The 16,929-nt window shown below is 40.0% G+C and overlaps 1 protein-coding gene across 1 annotated transcript in view; it reads right to left on the bottom strand.

Moving 5' to 3' along the window:
* Window positions 1–16,597, bottom strand: part of LVRN (laeverin) — a 78,196-nt gene extending 61,599 nt beyond the window's left edge. Inside the window, exon 1 of the mRNA XM_061188067.1 lies at window positions 15,903–16,597. Coding sequence (XP_061044050.1) covers window positions 15,903–16,597 — 695 coding nt within the window. The remainder of the gene's footprint in view (window positions 1–15,902) is intronic.
* Window positions 16,598–16,929: the final 332 nt, after the last annotated feature.

Here is a 16,929-nt window from a genome sequence, read left to right as displayed (position 1 = left end):
GAAAACAACTAAAAAAACCTGATGAAATATATGAAACAACTGTTTTCAGACGTTGGCTAACAGGACGCACAGGACTGTGATTCCCAAGAGAAGAGAAACAAAGAAGTTGAACTCTACAATCAGCTTGTCTTTCTATCTGGAAGTGATTTCTAAACTGCAGCACAGGGAAGGAGAACTGAAACAGAGTTCAGTTGTCTCACTAAGTTGAGGAGGCAGAGATGGATGCTCAGGGAGACCTAGATAGCTAGAATTTGCAGGGTAGACTATAAGGGAGGAGTAGATATGCAGAGAAAGACATCCAGAAATCTGCATAGAATCCCCCTCGAGTCTTTGGTCAAATAGTAATCTGCACTTCAGAAGGTCAAGCAAAGAAAATCTGTCAGGGAAAGAATAGCTACCAGGGAGGGGAAAGCTGAACAATTCCCAGAGCTCACATAGTGCTAGGAGTTGTTCAAGCTCCCAGAAACCAGAGTATAGACATCTCCAGAATATTTGGATTTTTCAACAGAGACCAGAAGGGTAATGCCTGCGTAGTGAACTAAACTAGCCCTAGAGTAAAGGCGACTTTACTCTCAAAGTGCTTAAACACAAGTCTCAAGAGATCAAACGAGGATCAAAAGGATCACAAAGTAATTTATGTGCCTATTAAAAAAAAGGCCAGCATTCGTTAAAGCAATATAACAAAATGCAGCACTCAGCAACATAAAATTTAAAATATCAGGGGTTCAATTAAAAAAATGAGAAAATGCACAAATATTTGGAAACAAAATAGAACAGTTCTAAGTAACCCATGAGTCAAAGAAGAAATCAAAAGGGAAATTAGAAAGTATTTTCAACTGAATGAAAAAGCAACATAACATCATCTGTGGCATGTCACTAAAGCAGTAGTTAGTGGAAATTTTATAGCATTAAATGCCTATATTAGAGGAGAAAAAAGATCTTAAATCAATGACCTTGCACCCACCTTAAGAAAATAGAATAAGAAAAGGAAATGAAGCCCAAAGCAAAAAGAAAGGAAATAATAAAGATTAATGCATGAAGTATTGAAATAAAAAACAGAAAAATAAAGGAAATGTATGAAATAAAAAACTGGTTCTACAAGTAGATTAATAAAGTAGATAAATCTTTAGACAGACAGATCAAACTTACTGACTATCAGAAGTGGAAGAGACTTTACAGAGCCCCACTCTTAATTTACAGACGTAAAAGCTGAAGCCCTGGGAGTTTATGCAATTGGTTAGACAAATAGTAAGTGACAGGGGTGGTAACAGAACTAGGGCTCCAGCTCCCCAAAGAGAGAAGACACAAATGACCAATATCAGGAAAGAAAGAGGTGACATCACTACAGATTCTACAGATATTAAAATAATAAAGGAATATTTTGAACAACTTTATACTTATAAATTTGGTAACTTTGATTAAATGGACAAATTCCTTGAAAGACTTAAACTACCAAAGCTCACTCATAAAGAAATAGATAACCTGAATAGCACTATATCTATTAAGGAAGCATATTTTGTAGTTAAAAACCATCTCACAAAGAAGCTCCAAGCCCAGGTGGCTTCATTGGTGAAACTCAACCAAGCATTTAAGGAAGAAATAATACTATTTCTACATAAATATTTCCAGAAAATTAAAGACGGAATACATCCAAATTTATTATTTGAAGCCAGTGTTACTCTGATACCAAAACCAGACAAAGACATTGCAAGAAAAAAAGCAAAACAAAACAAAAAGCCACAAGTCTATATGTCTCATGAACATAGATGCAAAAATTATAAACAAAATTTTAGTGAATTGAATGCAACAAAATATAAAAGGATAATACATCAAGACCAAGTGGGATTTATCATGGCAATGCAAACTTAGTTTAATATTAGAAAGTCAATCAGTATAATTTGCCATAGTAACACATTAAAAAAGAAAAATCATATGATTATCACAGAAGAACAAATCTCATACAGAGGAACAAAAATTAAAATCCCTAGACTTCTCTTCAGAAATTATTCAAGCCATAAGTCAATAAAATAACATCCTTAAACTGCTGAAATTAAAAACAAAAACCCACCAATCTAGAATTCTATACTGAGCAAAAATATCTTTCAAAAATGAAGGAAAAATAAAAATTTTCAGACAGACAAAAGCTGAGAGAATTTATCACCAGTAGACCTGAACTTGAAGAAATGTTAAAGTCTTTCAGGTGAAAGCAAAATAATACAACATGGAAACGTAGATGTACACAAAGGAATGAAGAGTCCTGGAGATGGTATATATGTAAGTAAATAAAAATTTTTTCTCTTGTAAAAATTTATCTTAAAGTAATTAATTGTTTAAAGGAAAAACAATAACAGTATATGGTAGGGTTAATAACCTATGTAAAAGTAAGATGTGTAGCAGCTGTAGCACAAAGGATAGGAGGGGGAAAACAGAAACATGTGCTTCTAAGATTTATATATTGTATGTAAAGTGGGTATAGTTTCATTTGAATGTAGTCTGTGATAAGTTGGGACACATATTGTACCTAGAGCAATCCTCCTGCTCTACTTCTCACCTCACCACACACAAAAAGACATAGCTAATTAGCCAACTTAATATTAAATGGAATATTAAAAACTACTCAATCCAAAAGAACAGAAAAAAAAATAAAAAACTGTTTAGACAATAGAGAGCAAATAGCAAGATGGTAGATTTGAATCCATTCAACTCAATAACTACATCAAATGTAAATAGTCTAAACACCCCAATTAAAGGACAGAGATTGTCAGACTGTAAGATCTAACACTATGTTTCAATAAGAAATTCACTTTTATTATCAAGACACATATAGATTAAAAGTAAAAGTTTAGAAAAAGATACATAATGTAAATAGTAATCATAAGAAAGCTGGAACAGGAATATGGAGAGAAGATCACTGGTATAGAGTGTGGCCTGTGTAGGGCACATTCTCTCAAAAGTGCTATGAGCAGGTTAAGCACGGGTTGCCATTTCTAATGTAGATTCGACCTTCAGACTTTTCAAACAAAAGGAAGACGTTTTCTTCACAGTGAACTTAAAAGATCTCATTTGTTAAAAACAAGACAACAGGCCCAAAATGGAGTCATAGGTACTATACCACACATCACCAAACCGCGACTTGATACTTAATTACAGTTTCCCCTTCTCCCAGGAATGGAATCTTAAACCACTCAACCTGGAATTACCTAGTCAGCACTAGTGAGGTTATATGTCTGACAGACCACAGTCACCCCTAAAGAAAGGTGACCTTGCCGTGAACAATCAGTCTTTGCTGGTATAACTTCCTTGTCCTGCCCCCTTCTGCCTATAAAAGTCTTTCATTTTGTACAGCTCCTGGGAGCACCTTTCTATTTGCTAGATGGGATGCTGCCTGATTTATGCATCACTGAATACATGTACTCAGTTGAATTTTGTTTTTTTAACACAGTCTAAACCCTCTCAATCGACTTATGCCAATAAGAAAAGGAGGTAGCTCTAGTACTGTCATGTTTGTTTGTTTTTTAACAAATTTATTGGAGTATAATTGCTTTACAATGGTGTGTTACTTTCTGCTATATAACAAAGTGAATCAGCTATATGTATACATATATCCCCATATCCCTTCCCTCTTGCATCTCCCTCCCACCCTCCCTCTCCCACCCCTCTAGGTGGTCACAAAGCACAGAGCTGATCTCCCTGTGCTACTCAGCTGCTTCCCACTAGCTATCTATTTTACATTTCATAGTGTATATATGTTAATGCTACGCTCTCACTTTGTCCCAGCTTACACTTCCCCTCTCCTCATGTCCTCAAGTCCATTCTCTACATCTGCGTCTTTATTCCTGTCCTGCCCCTAGGCTCATCAGAATGATTTTTTTTTTTTTAAGATTCCATATATACATGTTAGCATATGGTATTTGTTTTTCTCTTTCTGACTTACTTCACTCTGTATGACAGACTCTAGGTCCATCCACCTCACTACAAATAACTCAATTTTGTTTCTTCTTATGGCTGAGTAATAGTCCATTGTATATATGTGCCACATATTCTTTATCCATTCATTTGTTGATGGACACTTAGGTAGCTTCCATGTCCTGGCTATTGTAAATAGTGCTGCAATGAACATTGTGGTACATGTCTCTTTTTGAACTATGGTTTTCTCAGGGTATATGTAGTGGGATTGCTGGGTCATATGGTAGTTCTATTTTTAGTTTTTTAAGGAACCTCCACACTGTTCTCCATAGTGGCTGTATCAATTTACATTCCCACCAACGGTGCAAGAGGGTTCCCTTTTCTCTACACCCTCTCCAGCATTTACTGTTTGTAGATTTTTTGATGATGGCCATTCTGACTGGTGTGACGTGATCCCTCATTGTAGTTTTGATTTGCATTTTTCTAATGATTAGTGATGTTGAGCATCCTTTCACGTGTTTGTTGGCAATCTGTATATCTTCTTTGGAGAAATGTCTGTTTAGATCTTCTGCCCATTTTTGGATTGGGTTGTTTGTTTTTTTGATATTGAGCTGCATGTGCTGCTTGTATATTTTGGAGATTAATCCTTTGTCAGTTACTTTGTTTGCAAATGTTTTCTCACATTCTGAGGGCCATCTTTTCATCTTGCTTGTGGTTTCCTTTGCTGTGCAAAAGCTTTTAAGTTTCATTAGGTCCCATTTGTTTATTTTTGTTTTTATTTCTATTTCTCTAGGAGGTGGGTCAAAAAGGATCTTGCTCTGATTTATGTCAGAGTGTTCTGCCTATGTTTTCCTCTAAGAGTTTTATAGTGTCTGGCCTTACATTTAGGTCTTTAATACATTTTGAGTTTATTTTTGTGTGTGATTTTAGGAAGTGTCCTAATTTCATTGTTTTACATGTAGCTGTCTAGTTTTCCCAGCACCACTTATTGAAGAGGCTGTCTTCTCTCCATTGTATATTCTTGCCTCCTTTATCAAAGATAAGGTGACCATATATACGTGGGTTTATCTCTGGGCTTTGTATCCTGTTCCGTTGATCTATGTTTCTGTTTTTGTGCCACTACCATACTGTCTTGATGACTGTAGCTTTGTAGTATAGTCTGAAATCAGGGAGCCTGATTCCTCCAGCTCTGTTTTTCTTTCTCAAGATTGCTTTGGCTATTTGGGGTCTGTTGTGTTTCCATACAAATTGTGAAATTTTTTGTTCTAGTTCTGTGAAAAATGCCATTGCTAGTTTGATAGGGATTGCTTTGGATCTGTAGATTGCTTTGGGTAGTAGAGTCATTTTCACAATGTTGATTCTTCCAATCCAAAAACACGGTATATCTCTCCATCTGTCTGTATCATTTTTAATTTCTTTCATCAGTGTCTTATAGTTTTCTACATACAGGTCTTTTGTCTCCTTAGGTAGGTTGATTCCTAGGTATTTTATTCTTTTTGTTGCAATGGTAAATGGGAGTGTTTCCTTAATTTCTCTTTCAGATTTTTCGTCGTTAGTGTATAGGAATGCAAGAGATTTCTGTGCGTTAATTTTGTATCCTGCTACTTTATCAAATTTATTCATTAGCTCTAGTAGTTTTCTGGTAGCATCTTTAGGATTCTCTATGTATAGTATCATGTCATCTGCAAACTGTGATATTACTGTCATGTTTTTAAGTTGTTTTTCGTGGAGTTAGATCCCACACTTCTCACATCCATCCTATACCCTACATAAATCTTGCACACAGTAAATGAAGAGGTGCATACTTAAAAATTCTCATAACTAGCAATGGTATAATATCACCCTAATGAAAGAGACCCCAAAGGTGTGTATTTATTAATTGGGGTTAGTGATTATGAGCAAGGGTCTCAGGGAAGGCCAAGTTCATCTTGCAAGATGTACTAGTGGAACATGGTCCCCTAATATTCTCAGTACTGCTGTAACCAATTTTACCCTCAGGAAGATATTTCAGAAAAGGCCTCCTTACATCTTTAAAATGGGCAAAGACAACCTATTAGCCATTCTGTACAGTCTAGGGCCATCTGAGTGACTTGTACTTATCAGGAAAGGAAAGAACACAAGATATTTTTTGTTTCAGTTTTCCTAGTACCTCTTTTATCAGGTGACTAATCAGACCTTGATGAGCTGAGAAACTGGTCTTTAGCATAAGTATTCTCTGCAATGGGTTCCAAAGGTCAGAAGCAACTGGTACAAAATATAGTTTGGGAGTACACTGGTTTATGGAGTCCTTGGTAATAATTGTTTGGAAAGCTTGGATGAATTGGAATGTTATAAGCTCTAGTCATTAGTGTTGGAGGAAACATTTATTTTACATGAAGAGAATTAACTGTCAAAATTTACTTACCAGAACTCAGATGTGTAAAGCAATCTGTCCTATAACTTCATACTCTGGAACCCATATTCTCACTGATGGTAGAGGAAAAGAACGCAAGCTTGCCAATTACAGGTTACTCATCGTTACTGATTTTAAAACAGTCTTGTTTGGGGGGATAGTCATTTAAAATCCAAATTCCCTTTCAGGGCTCTTTTATTTCCTACGGGCATGAGAACTAAGAAGCTTTCTCCTACACCCAGATGCCAGACTGGGGAAGGGCAGAGAAGGAGACCTCTTGACAGGAGAGGACTTCTTGGATTTGCCATATTGATGTGACTGCATTCTCTTGACTGGTATGACTTGTCAACCATTCCTTCACAACAGTCAAGGCTCAGTAGTTCCCACTGATAACATGGCACTCATCTGGGCTCTTGCTCACATGGCCAGTCCTCTGAGTCTGGCTGCAACTCCCTCTGGACCACACCTTGCATAACCACTCCACAGCATTCACTGCAACACATTTACTTCGATCCCTGGCATGGTGGCCCCTCTTTAGCTCCCTAGTCAATGTTCTTATCCCACGTGCAAAATTCTAGATCTCCTGTGACCTCAAATAGATCACAACAAAACATGCACAATCCAGGGCCCATTGGCCTAAGCCATTTCTACTCTATGAATCAGAAGCCACACTGGTTGCAGACCATGCTAACCATAAAGGGAAGAACAAGGGTCTTGCTCTGAGATCTTCCTCAGGCACTCTTTTGGTAATTTTGTTGTATCCTCCATTCTCCATTATGTTCTATCCAGTAACAGGTAATGTCAGTGTCTGACAAGATCCAACACCCATTTGTGATTAAAAAAAAAAAAAAGCAACTCAGAAATACTGTGAATAGAGGGGAACTTCCTCAACTTGATAAGGAACATATACAAAAAAACCTCCACCTAAAATCATACTGAACAGTGAAAGGCTAAAAACTTTCTCCCTAACATTAGGGAAAAAGAATGTCCACTCTTAGTCAACATAGTGCTGGAAATTTCAGCCAGCAAAGTAAGGTAAGAAAAGAAATGGCATATGGATTGGAATAGTAGAAATAAAACTGTCTCTGTATGCAGATAACATGATGATCTACATAGAAAATCCCAAGGAATCTATAAAAACAAAACAAAAACTCCTAGATCTTGCAAGTGAGATCACCAAGTCCTAGGACACAAGATAAGCACACAAAACTCACTATTTCTTTGTAGTAGAAACAGATACATAAAAACTAAAATTAAAAATACAATACCATTTGCAATTGCTCAAATAAAATTAAATACTTAGGCATAAATCTAATAAAACAGGTATAGGATTTGTATGCTAAAAATGATAAAATGCTGATGAAATAGATCAAAGTTTTAAATAAATGAACAGATATTCTGTGTTCATGGACTGGAAAATTCAACATAGTAAAGAAAGGCAGAAAAAGAGTGGAAGACAAAAATGGGAAAAAGAGCAAGGGCAAAAAAATAGAAAACAGTAACAGATATGGTATATATTAATCCATTATATCAATATCAATATCAGAAATGAAAGAGGGGACATCACTACAGATACCATGGACATTAAAAAGATAATAAGGAATACTATGAACTAATTTATGCCCACAAATTTGATACTCTAAATGAAAAGGACCAATCCTTGAAAGATACAGTCTGCCAAAACTCACACAAGAAGGAACAATCTGGAAAAGCCTATATCTATTAAAGAAATTGAATCAATAATTAATAACCTTTCAAAACAGAAATCACCAGGCCCAGATGGGTTCACTGGTAAATTCTACCAAACATTTAAGGAATACCAATTCTCTACAATCACTTTCAGAGGATAGAAGCAAAAGGAATACTTCCTAACTCATTCTATGAGGCCAGCATTACCCTAACACCAAAACCAGAACAAAACATTATAAGAAAAGAAAACTACAGGCCAATAGCTCTCCTGAACAGAGAAGCAAAAATCTTCAACAAAATATTAGCAAATAAAATCCAACAACGCATAAAAAGAATTACATACCCCGACCAAGTGGAATTTATCCCAGGTATGCAAGACTAGTTCAACATTCAAAAATCAATTAATGTTATCCATCACATCAACAGACTAGATAAGAAAAATCACATGATCACCCATTAATAGATGCAAAGAAAGCATTTGCCAAGATCCAGCACCCATTTACAATTAAAATTCCCAGTAAAGTAAGAATAGAGGGGGACTGCCTAATCTTAATAAAGGCCATCTACAAGAAAATCTACAGCTAACTTCATACTAAATGGTGAGAATTTGAAGCTTTCCACTAAGATCAGGGACAAGGCAAGGATGTCCCCTCTTGCCACTCCTTTTCAACATTGTACTGGAAGTCCTTCCAAATGCAGTAAGTCAAGAAAAGGAAATAAAAGATATATTCATTGGGAAGGAAGAACTAAAACACTCTTATTCACAGATAAGATGATCATCTGTGTTTTCTACAAAATCCAGAAGAATTGACAAAAACCTCCTGGAACTGATAAGCAATTACAGCAAATTTGCAGGATACAAGGTTAATATACAGAAGTCAATTTATTTCGTATATACCAACAGTGAACAAATGGATTTGAAATTAAAAACATAATGCCATTTACATTAGTGTCCCTAAAAATGAAATACTTAGGTATAAATCTAACAAAATATGTACAAGATTTAGATAAGGAAAAATAGAAAACGCTGATGAATGAAATTTAAAAAAGAACTAAATAAATGGAGAGTTATTCCATATTCATGGATCTGAAGACTCAATATTATCAGTGTATCAGTTCTTCCCAACTTGATCCATTGATTCAGTGCAATCCCAATTAAAATCCTAGCAAGTTAAGTTCATGGATTTCGACAAACTGATTCTAAGGTTTATAGTGAGAGGCAAAAAAACCAGAATACCTAACACAGTATCGAAGGAGAAGAACAAAGCTGGAAGATTTACACTACATGACTTCAAGACTTACTATAAAGCTAAAATAATCAAGACAGTGTGGTATTGGCAAAAGAATAGACAGATCAAGGGAATAAAATAGAGAGCCAAGAAATAGACCCACAAAAATATAGTCAACTAATCTTTGACAAAGAAGCAAAGGCAATACCATGGAGCAAAGAAAATTTCTTACTGGACACCCACATGCAAAAAATAAATGAATCTAGACCCAGAATTTACACCCTTCATAAAAATTAACTCATAATGGATCATAGATCTAAATGTAAAATGTAAAATTATAAAACTCCTAGAAGATAACATAGGAGAAAACCTAAATGATCTTGGGTATGGTGATGTCTTTTAAGATAATACACCAAAGACATGATCAATAAAAGAAATAATTGATAAGCTGGATTTTATTAAAATTAAAAAATTCTGCTCTGTCAAAGACAATATAAAGAGAATAAGAGGACAAGTCATAGACTGGCAGAATATATTTGCAAAAGACACATCTGATAAAGGACTGTTATCCAAAATATACAAAGAACTCTTAAAATTCAACAGTAAGAAAACAAACAGGGACTTCCCTGGTGGTCCTGTGGTAAAGAATCCGCCTCACAATGCAGGGGACGTGGGTTCGATCCCTGGTCAGGAAACTAAGATCCCACATGCCGAGGGGCAACTAAGCCTGCATGCCACAACTACTGAGCTCGCATGCCTCAACTAGAGCCTGCGTGCCACAAACTACAGAGCCCATGCACTCTGGAGCCTGTGCGCCACAACTAGAGAAGAGAAAACCCTCATGCCACAACTAGAGAGAAGCCCACACACCACAACAAAGAGCCCGCGTGCTGCAACTAAGACCCAATGCATCCAAAAATAAATTAAATAAAAAATAAATAAATAAATAAATCTTAAAAAAAAAGAAAACAAACAACTCCATTCTATGTATGTTAACTGAATCACTTTGCTGTACAGCAGAAATTAACAACATTGTAAATCAACTAGACTTGAATAAAATAAATTTTAAAAAAGAAAACAAACAACTCAATTAAAAAATGGGCCAAAGACCTCAACAGATACCTCACCAAAGAAATTATACAGAAAAGCATATGAAAGGATGCTTCACATCGTATGTCATCAGGGAAATGCAAATTAAAACAATGAGATACTTATTAGAATATAGGCCAAAATCCAGAACACTGACAACATCAAATGCTGACAAGAATATGGAGCAACAGGAACACTCATTCATTCCTGGTGGGAATACAAAATGGTATATCCACTCTGGAAGACAGTTTCGCAGTATCTTACAAAACTAAACATAAGCTTACCATGTTTCTTGGTATTTACCTAAAGTAGTTGAAAATGTATGTCTACACAAAAACCTGTGCACAGAGTTTATAACAGCTTTTTTCATAATTGCCAAAACTTGGAAGCAGACAAGATGTCCTTCTGTAGGTGAATAGATAAATAAACTGTGGCACATCCAGACAATAGAATATTATTCAGCACTAAAAATAAATGAGCTATTGCAACATGAAAAGACATGGAAGAACCTTAAATGCATATTGCTAAGTGAAAGAAGCCACGCTGAAAAGGTGATATACTGTATGATTCCAACTATATGACATATGGAAAAGGCAAAACTATGTGGACAATAAAAAGATCAGTGGTTGCTGGGCAGAGTGGGTGGGTGGGAAGATGAATAGGCAGATAGCAGAGGATTTTTAGAGCAGTGAAAATACTCTGTATGGTATTGTAATGATGGCTATAAGTCAGTATATATTTGTCCAAACAGATAGAACGTACACCACCAAAAGTAAACCCTAAGGTAAACTGTGAATTTGGGGTGATTATGATGTGCCGATACAGATTCATCCTTAGTTTAAAAAAAAAAGTGCCATTCTAGTGAGTGATATTGATAATGGGGGAGGCTATGCATGTGTGGAGGCAGGGGATAGATGAGGAATCTCTCTACTTCCCCCTAAATTTTGTTGTAAACCTAAAACGTCTCCAAAAAAAAAAAAACAAAGTCTTTAAAAAAAGAATTCTTAGACATTACACCAAAGGTATGTTCTATAAAAAATACCGATAAATTGGACTTCTTTAATATTAAAACTTTTGCTCTCTGAAAACCTTATTAAGAAGATTAAAAGACAAGTTACAGACTGGCAGAATGATATTTGTAAGCCATATATTTCACAATGGACTCAGATGTAGATTATATTAAAAAAATCCCAGGACTCAACAGTAAAAAAACAATTCAGCGGGCTTCCCTGGTGGCACAGTGGTTAAGAATCCGCCTGCCAATGCAGGGGACACCGGTTCGAGCCCTGGTCTGGGAAGATCCCACATGCCGCAGAGCAACTAAACCCGTGCGCCACAACTACTGAGCCTGCACGCCTAGAGACCATGCTCCACAAGAGAAGCCACCACAATGAGAAGCCCGTGCACCGCAATGAAGAGTAGCCCTCACTCGCCGCAACTAGAGAAAGCCTGCTCACAGCAACGAAGACCCAATGCAGCCAAATAAATAAATATAAAATAAAAAAATAAAAAAACAATTCAATTAGAAAATGGACAAAAGACGTGAAGAGACATCTCATTGAAGTGATATACAGATGGCAAATAAGCATGAAAAGATGTTTATCTGCAGCAATTGTTAAAATATGTAAATTTCCAAACGCCACTCAAAACTCAGTGCTCTAGAAAGTTTCTGCTTTTAAAATTTTTTTAATTGTGGAAAATATGGGTTGGCCAAAGAGTTCCTTTGGGTTTTTCCGTAACATCTTATGGAAAAACCTGAACGAACATTTTGACCAACCCAATACACAAAACATAAAATTCATCATCTTAACCATTTTTAAGTATAACGTTGAGTGGTGTTAAGTACATTCACATTGTTGTACAACCAGTCTCCAGAACTCCTTTTATCTTTCAAAACTAAAACTCTGTACTCATTAAACAAAAACTCCCCACTCGGGACTTCCCTGGTGGCACAGTGGTTGAGAATCCACCTGCCGATGCGAGGGATATGGGTTCGATCCCTGGTCCGGGAGGATCCCACATGCCACGGAGCAACTAAGTCCGTGTGCCACAACTACTGAGCTTGCACTCTAGAGCCTGCAAGCCACAACTACTGAAGCCTGTGCGCCTAGAGCCCATGTGCCACAACAAGAGAAGCCAGCGCAATAAGCCCACACACTGCAACGAAGAGTTGCCCCCGCTTGCCGCAACTAAAGCCCACACACAGCAATAAAGACCCAATGCAGCCAAAAAAAAAAAAAAACTCCTCACTCCCCCAGCCCCTAGCAACCACAATTCTGCTTTAAGTCTCTATAAATTTGACTACTTTAGGTCCCGTATATAATGTCCCCGAGATTCATCTGTGTAGTAGAATATGTCAGAATTTCCTTCCTTTTTAAGGCTGAATAATATTCCATTGTATGTATAGACCACATTTTCTGTCTTCCCTTCATCCATCAGTGGACATTTGGGTTGCTTCCACCTTGTAGCTATTGTGAATAGTGTTGTTATGAACATCGGTGTACTGATCTGGAATTTCTGAGGGTGTGACCCTGGAACCTACATGTTTAATAAGCTCCTTTGGTGTTTCTGATGCACATTAAAGTGTGAACCACTACTCTAATGCAGGATTTCCCAAAGTATAGATGGAGAAGGATTTTTGGTAGCCCTCAGACACACTATTACATAGATCAGACTCACACATGATAAAGTCAGTCCTTTCAGATTTATGAATCATTCTGATTAGGTCAAGAGAAAGCATTGCTTTGGTGTTATTTATCTTGAACATCTAATTCTAATTTCCCTTTTTTAAGAACGAGAGAGCGGCCTTCAGATTCAAAGCCTTCAGATCCTTCAGCAGACAATAATGATAGCTAGAACTTATTAACAATGTTTTGTTTTCATTGTATTAGTCTGTGCCATTCCTTTCTATAAATTTCAAATGGTTTTCCATCTATAATAATGGTATAGAGTTGCTTTTCAATAAATCTACTTAACATTTTTGTTTAAATGAAGTAACTTTTTTTAGCAAATAATAGGGCCAGAGATATGTGAATACGGCAAAATCTGAAAATAGTCATATGCCAGCGAATGAAGTTTGGGAAATACTGCTTAGAGGGACATTAACGTTTGGATCTTGCTCTCAACTTTCCACACATGGAAGATGCACATGTCCAAGGTACCCAGTAGATGGCTCCTATATGGCAGAAATGTGAAGTCACCTGTCAGGTAGAGAAAGGCTGAGCACAGGTAGAAAGCATCCCCAGCAACCTCTGAAGCTAGCAAATCATAACCTAAACCTTAGAAGTGTCAAATAGTGATGCTCTTTGTATTTTCTGGATTGACCTTCTTTCTCTCTTCCGTTAGAGTTGAGTAAAATTATTTTAAAACATTAGCCTGTCTGGACTGTGATTAGGGACCATCAAAGAACAGAAGTAAACATGTTCCAACCGCTGCAGCTGGAATTACAGACACCCCACGAAAAATGTGAAAACATTGGGCAATTTCTCTGCATATAGAAACCTTCTTAGAATCGTATCTACCAGGAACGTGGCAGCTTCCGTGTTTAGATAACAGGATAATTTTACCCCAAGCTAATGATAGTAGCCATCACCGCACAGATTATATGCCAGTCACGGTGCCCCCTTTCCCACTTAATTCTCACAACATTCTAAAGGTTGACACTTATTATGTCTATTCCATGAATGAGGCAACAAACTCAGAGAGGTGAAGGGACTGGCTCAAGTCACACAGCCCAAACTCAAGCCTGCTGGGCTTCCAAAATCTGCCTCATCACAAGTCATCATTTTGTTCAGGTTCTTTGTGACCTTGGCTTCAAGCTCAGCTGCAGGTTTCTCTTCTTCCTGGTTTCAGAAGCAGAGACTCAGAAGAACAACTTCCAGGCGACAGCTTCTCTCAAGATGCCACAGTTCTGGAGCTCCACCTAGGTCTATGAACATCTGTAGGACTTTATTAAATTTTCTGCTTATTTGAATTTGAAAGCTCTCAAAATATGGTTTCTAGTTACTACTAGAGTTGGCAGCACAATAGAAAAATGGAAAGGGACTTTCCTTTCCCGTGTTTGCTAGGGCAGTTTGTCCAGGCCACAGCCCCATTAAGACAGGAAGAAGAAAGAGATGGTGAAGAGAGGAAGATTTACTAACTGACAGCAGAAAACACTGTCAGGTAGGTGTGCAAAAAAGCATCCTTTTCTCCCCCTCTGAAAAATCCTGCACCTTAACAATACACAGTTATTTCAAAAGGTTTCCAGAGCCCATAAGTCCAGTGACACATTATCCTCATGAGAAACTTTTCAAAACTGTTTCTCAGGTATTGATGCATTTTTGAGAGAAAAATCAAGCATATTGTCCTTAAAAACAAAAGTTACAGATTATGCTTCCACTTAGGCCAGCTTATTAAACTTATTTTAAACTCCTGAAGTTTTGAAAATAGTGCAGGAGAAGATTTAGGGGGTAATTTAGTGGGTTTCTTTCCCTCACAGAACATCTGAGAACATTTTCTCTAATAATAAAGGGCAAAGTACATGCAGTTGTGTAAACCGCAAAGGCTCCACCACTGCATGAGAGAAGCAGGAGCTCACCAGTTTGAAAAAAGAACATTTCCCTGGCGCTTGCCGGGGGTCAGTAATGTGGTCCCAGAGCGTGGAAAGGGGCAATTCTTGGGCTGGAAGCATTCCGTGTGGGAGACAGTATCGCAAACGAGTGTAAAGAGAACACATGTACACTATGTGAGCCTGCAGACTCAGAGGGGAGGTCCCTTGTCATCGCTTTTACTTTTTTTTTTTTTTTGAATCCCGAAACTCTGGCACATAGCCGGTCAAAGAGTGGGGAGGGGAGGAGATGCCGCTGCTCACCCGCAAAACGACACGCGGGGCACGGGCAGGGGGTGGGAGGGCAGGAATGAAAGGGGATTCTGAAGTTTTGGAGAACCTTAGCAAAAAGAAAAAAAACTGTGACACGAACAGCCGCGACGTGGGTCTATTTGTTGCAAGAGCAGCAGTTACGGAGCGCCCAGGCAAAAGAGTAAGGGCAGGAAAAGCGCAGAGAGGCGCTGGGGAGGAACCGCAGAGCGGCAACGGTGCTCTAGAGCCGTGCTTATCCAATTCTAACACGGGTGAATCACCCGAGGAGCTCCGGTAAAACGCATATTCGGATCCCCTTGGTCGAGGGTGGGGCTTAACAGTCTGCATTTCTAACAACCTCCCAGATGTTACGTTGGGACCGCGGACCAGCAACTCAAAGTTTTTGACCAAACTTTGAGTAGCTAGGGGTTTGCTCGTTGCCCTGAGTAAATTCTGGGTTAGAGGACAAAGGGTTTCTCTGAAGAGGACAATAAACTTTTGGGGTAGCAGCGACCTTAAAAGGGGCAACGATAGAAACGAACTGGATGGGCAGGGATGGGGCTGAAACCTGGCCAAAGGAAGAGGGAAAGGGAGGAAGGAGGCGCTCACCCTCTGACTCTAGAAGAAAACTTCGCGAAAGATGGGGTGGGTTTCTTTGCAAAGGGCAGGAGACGCGCACCTAAGCACCTGAATCCGCAGCCTGCGCGCGGGGAATGCGGGGCGGGGGCCGAGGAGGCCAGGGCCGGCCTGCCCTTACCTGCGCTCACCCTGGTCCGTGTAGAGATTGAGGAAGAGTCCCTCCCTGGTGTCCTGGTACACCGGGCCGGAGAAGCTGAGCTGCAGCTCATAGCGGCTCCCGGGCTGCAGGGCTTCGCCGAGCTCTAGCACCATGTACTGCATGTCCAACGCGAACCACACCTCGTCCACCGGCACGCGGCCCACGGTGGCGTCTCCGGCGTCCGGGGACAGTGGTCCCCGCACCTCGGCGCTTTCACAGTCCAGGAAGAGGCTGTGAAGCAGCAGCCGCGCGGTGGCCGCGATGCAGCGCACGGTGATGTTCACGCGGCCAGTGAAGCGCAACGCCGGCGCCGAGAGCTCTTCTGGCCTCAGACGGGGCCACAGCTCCAGCTCATAGTGCAGCGGCACGAGCCAGGGCGGCAGGCGCAGCTGGTCCCAGGGCCCCGGGGGTCGCCAGTTGCGCGGGGTGGGCGCCACCTCCGTCTCCAGAGTGGGGCCGGGCTTCGGGGTCCGCGCCGGCTCCTGCCTGCCTGGCGCGGAGGGTGAGGCGTGCGGGCCCCCGCGGTCGTGAAGCTCCGACGGCGGGACGCGCTCGCAGTGGCCATACAGGGCGGCGAGTACGGCCAGCGCCAGCAGGAGCACGGCAGCCAGCCCGGCCAGCAGCAGGGCTACCACGCGGCTCACGTAGAAGCCGGAGCTGGAAGGGGGTCCCATGGCCGCAGCCCGGGCCTGGGGGTAAGGTGAGAGCCTGGCGGCGGCGGCGGCGGCGGCTCAGACCCCCGGCCTAGGTGCTCAGTGATGGGACCCCCGCCCCTCCTCTCTTGTACCGTCCCTCCCTCCTCGTCGAGGAGCCTGGGAGACAGGAGAGAGTTGTTGGGACCTCGGCTTCCCCTCCCAGCTAATCAGATCCAGGTCCCTGCCTACCCACCCCCGCCCCCGCCAGGGCCTGGGGAAGAGGCGGACCTGGCGCAACTGAGCGCGCGGCCCTTTGGGTCTGAAGGGAAAGACCTCGCAGAGGAGCTTCCAGAGTAGGCGCAGGGAGGGGA

The sequence above is a fragment of the Eubalaena glacialis genome, chromosome 4 (genome assembly GCF_028564815.1).
Source record: "Eubalaena glacialis isolate mEubGla1 chromosome 4, mEubGla1.1.hap2.+ XY, whole genome shotgun sequence".
Taxonomy (NCBI): domain Eukaryota; kingdom Metazoa; phylum Chordata; class Mammalia; order Artiodactyla; family Balaenidae; genus Eubalaena; species Eubalaena glacialis.
This window is presented reverse-complemented; position numbering and strand designations above follow the sequence as displayed.